The 2,500-nt window shown below is 44.8% G+C and overlaps 1 protein-coding gene across 1 annotated transcript in view; it reads right to left on the bottom strand.

Annotated features, from left to right (window-relative positions):
• The window catches only part of LOC143283940 (uncharacterized), an 87,620-nt gene that overhangs the window by 28,870 nt on the left and 56,250 nt on the right, over nucleotides 1-2,500 (bottom strand). Inside the window, exon 2 of the mRNA XM_076590397.1 lies at nucleotides 1,765-1,921. Coding sequence (XP_076446512.1) covers nucleotides 1,765-1,921 — 157 coding nt within the window. The remainder of the gene's footprint in view (nucleotides 1-1,764; nucleotides 1,922-2,500) is intronic.

The following is a 2,500-nucleotide window of genomic DNA, read 5'->3' as shown; positions in this document are numbered from 1 at the left end:
CTGACGCCAGCTTCAGAACGATCAGACAATACCCCGTGATTTTCGATGAAAACAAAAACGTGTAAACAATGCAAGGTGCTTTATAACCCTCGCCCCCCCCCTCCACACACACACACACACACACACACACACACACACACACACACACCACACTCACTCACCACTTTAAAGAAAGTGTATAAAAGTAAATTCGTCTGTGAAAATATAAATCTTCAGATAAATGTCTTGTTTATATGTGCAGAAGAAAGGGGTGTATTATAATATAGGATTGTTGCACGTGCGCAGTAGCACACACACACACACACACACACACACACACACACACACACACACATTTTAATGATAAATGACAACAACAAAAAAGAATAAACCGCGTTCCTATTCACAGAGAGAGAGAGAGAGAGAGAGAGAGAGAGAGAGAGATTCCACTTGTTAAGATGGCGAATCTTCTGCATGATATGCATGTTCCAGTACTCCCAGACAATTGACATACGTGTGGGCGCGCCTCACTGAATGACACAGGAAACGAATGATGTGGGCCATGAGGCAGTTCTAAGTCGGCTCTACCCAGGTAGGCGGCCTGCTGTGCAAATGACTCCGTGTTTGTAAAACGCTCAAGAAGAAGAACAACAAGGAGGAGGAGAGGGACACTAAGAAGAAGAAGAAGAAGAGGATCACTGTGTGTTATCTTACGTGCTTTGTGTTCAACTGACGTGTTATTGAAATGCGCTTTGAGAGGTTTTATTATTGTTGTTGTTATGGGTGGTGGTGGTGGTGGTGGTGGTGGTTGGCTGGTTGGTGTTGTTGTTGTTTGTAGTGGTAGCAGCAGCAGCAGTAGTAGTAGTACTAGCAACGTTGTTATCATTAATATTCTTCTCCTTCATCATCATAAATTTCTTCTTCTTCTTCTTCTTCTTCTTCTTCTTCTTCTTCTTCTTCTTCTTCTTCTTCTTCTTCTTCTTCTTCTTCATCGTCATCATCATCACCATCCTCATCCTCACCATCCTCCTCATCCTCATCATCACCATCATCATCAGCACCATCACCATCACTACCATCGCCATCATTACCTTTGGGGACGATGATGGGGCAGCCAATGTCATCATCACCATCATCAACACCACCACCACCACCATCCTCATATAACCATCATCACCATCATAATCACCATCATCATCATCATCATCATCATTATCATTACCTCTAGGGACGATGATGGCTCAGCGGATGTCATCATCATCACCATCATCATCATCATCACCACCACCATCACCATTATCATGACCATCATCATCATCACCATCCTCCTCCTCCTCCTAATCATCATCAACATCATCGTCACCATCATCATCACCATCACCACCATCCTCACCATCACCATCACCATCAATACCTTCGGAGACGATGATGGAGCAAGCCGATGTCATCGCCATCATCACCATCTTCATCATCACCATCACCAGCACCATCACCATCCTCACCATCACCATCAATACCTTTGGGGGCGATGATGGGGCAGCCGATGCCATCGCCATCATCACCATCATCACCATCTTCATCATCACCACCATCACCATCACCAGCATCATCACCACCATCACCATCACCATCCTCACCATCACCATCAATACCTTTGGGGACGATGATGGGGCAAGCCAATGTCTTCGCCATCATCACCATCCTCATCATCACCATCACCATCACCATCCTCATCATCACCATCACCACCATCACCATCATCACCATCACCATCACCATCAATACCTTTGGGGACGATGATGGGGCAGCCGATGTCCATGGTCTGCAGTCTGGAGGACGCCAGTTTCTGCAGTGCCAGACGCTCCGCCTCCGACAGCTGCAGGATGCTGATTGGCTTCAGCACCACGCGACGCCCGCTCACACAGCACCACGTGCAGGGGCCCTGGAACAGGCATAGACAAAGCCGCGGGGATTGAAGGCTAGGTTTTTTGGGTTTAAACCTTCGTCAGTAATGTATGTATCTCTGTGTTTCAACATGCTTAACTGTTTACTTATTTATTTGTGTGTGTGTGTGTGTGTGTGTGTGTGTGTGTGTGTGTGTGTGTGTGTGTGTGTGTGTGTGTGTGTCCTGGATGTGGGGTGGGGGTTAATTATTGAAGTTCTCCTAATTTGTGTTTGGGATAAATGCTCACTCACTTCTGGCATGTCCACATTGTATAATGCCGCATCTCTTGCATGTTACTTTGATTTCTTCTTCTGACCTTTTCTTCCTCAAAAATGGACGTCAACCAGACAGTTGATGCCACCATTGTTAAATTAAAAAAAAAAAAAAAAAAAAAAAGCAGAGTACAATACCAAATGTAATTGATTTTTGTACTAGTTACATGACGAATGTAACATTCTCATGTGTCCCCACGGGGTTTCTTGAAATAAAAACGTCTTGTCTTGTCTTGTCTTGTCTTGTCTTGAGGTCTTGTAAAGTTTGGATATAAGCGTTGGAAAAATGCAATTACCCATATTA

The sequence above is a fragment of the Babylonia areolata genome, chromosome 7 (assembly GCF_041734735.1).
Source record: "Babylonia areolata isolate BAREFJ2019XMU chromosome 7, ASM4173473v1, whole genome shotgun sequence".
Lineage (NCBI taxonomy): Eukaryota > Metazoa > Mollusca > Gastropoda > Neogastropoda > Buccinidae > Babylonia > Babylonia areolata.
This window is presented reverse-complemented; position numbering and strand designations above follow the sequence as displayed.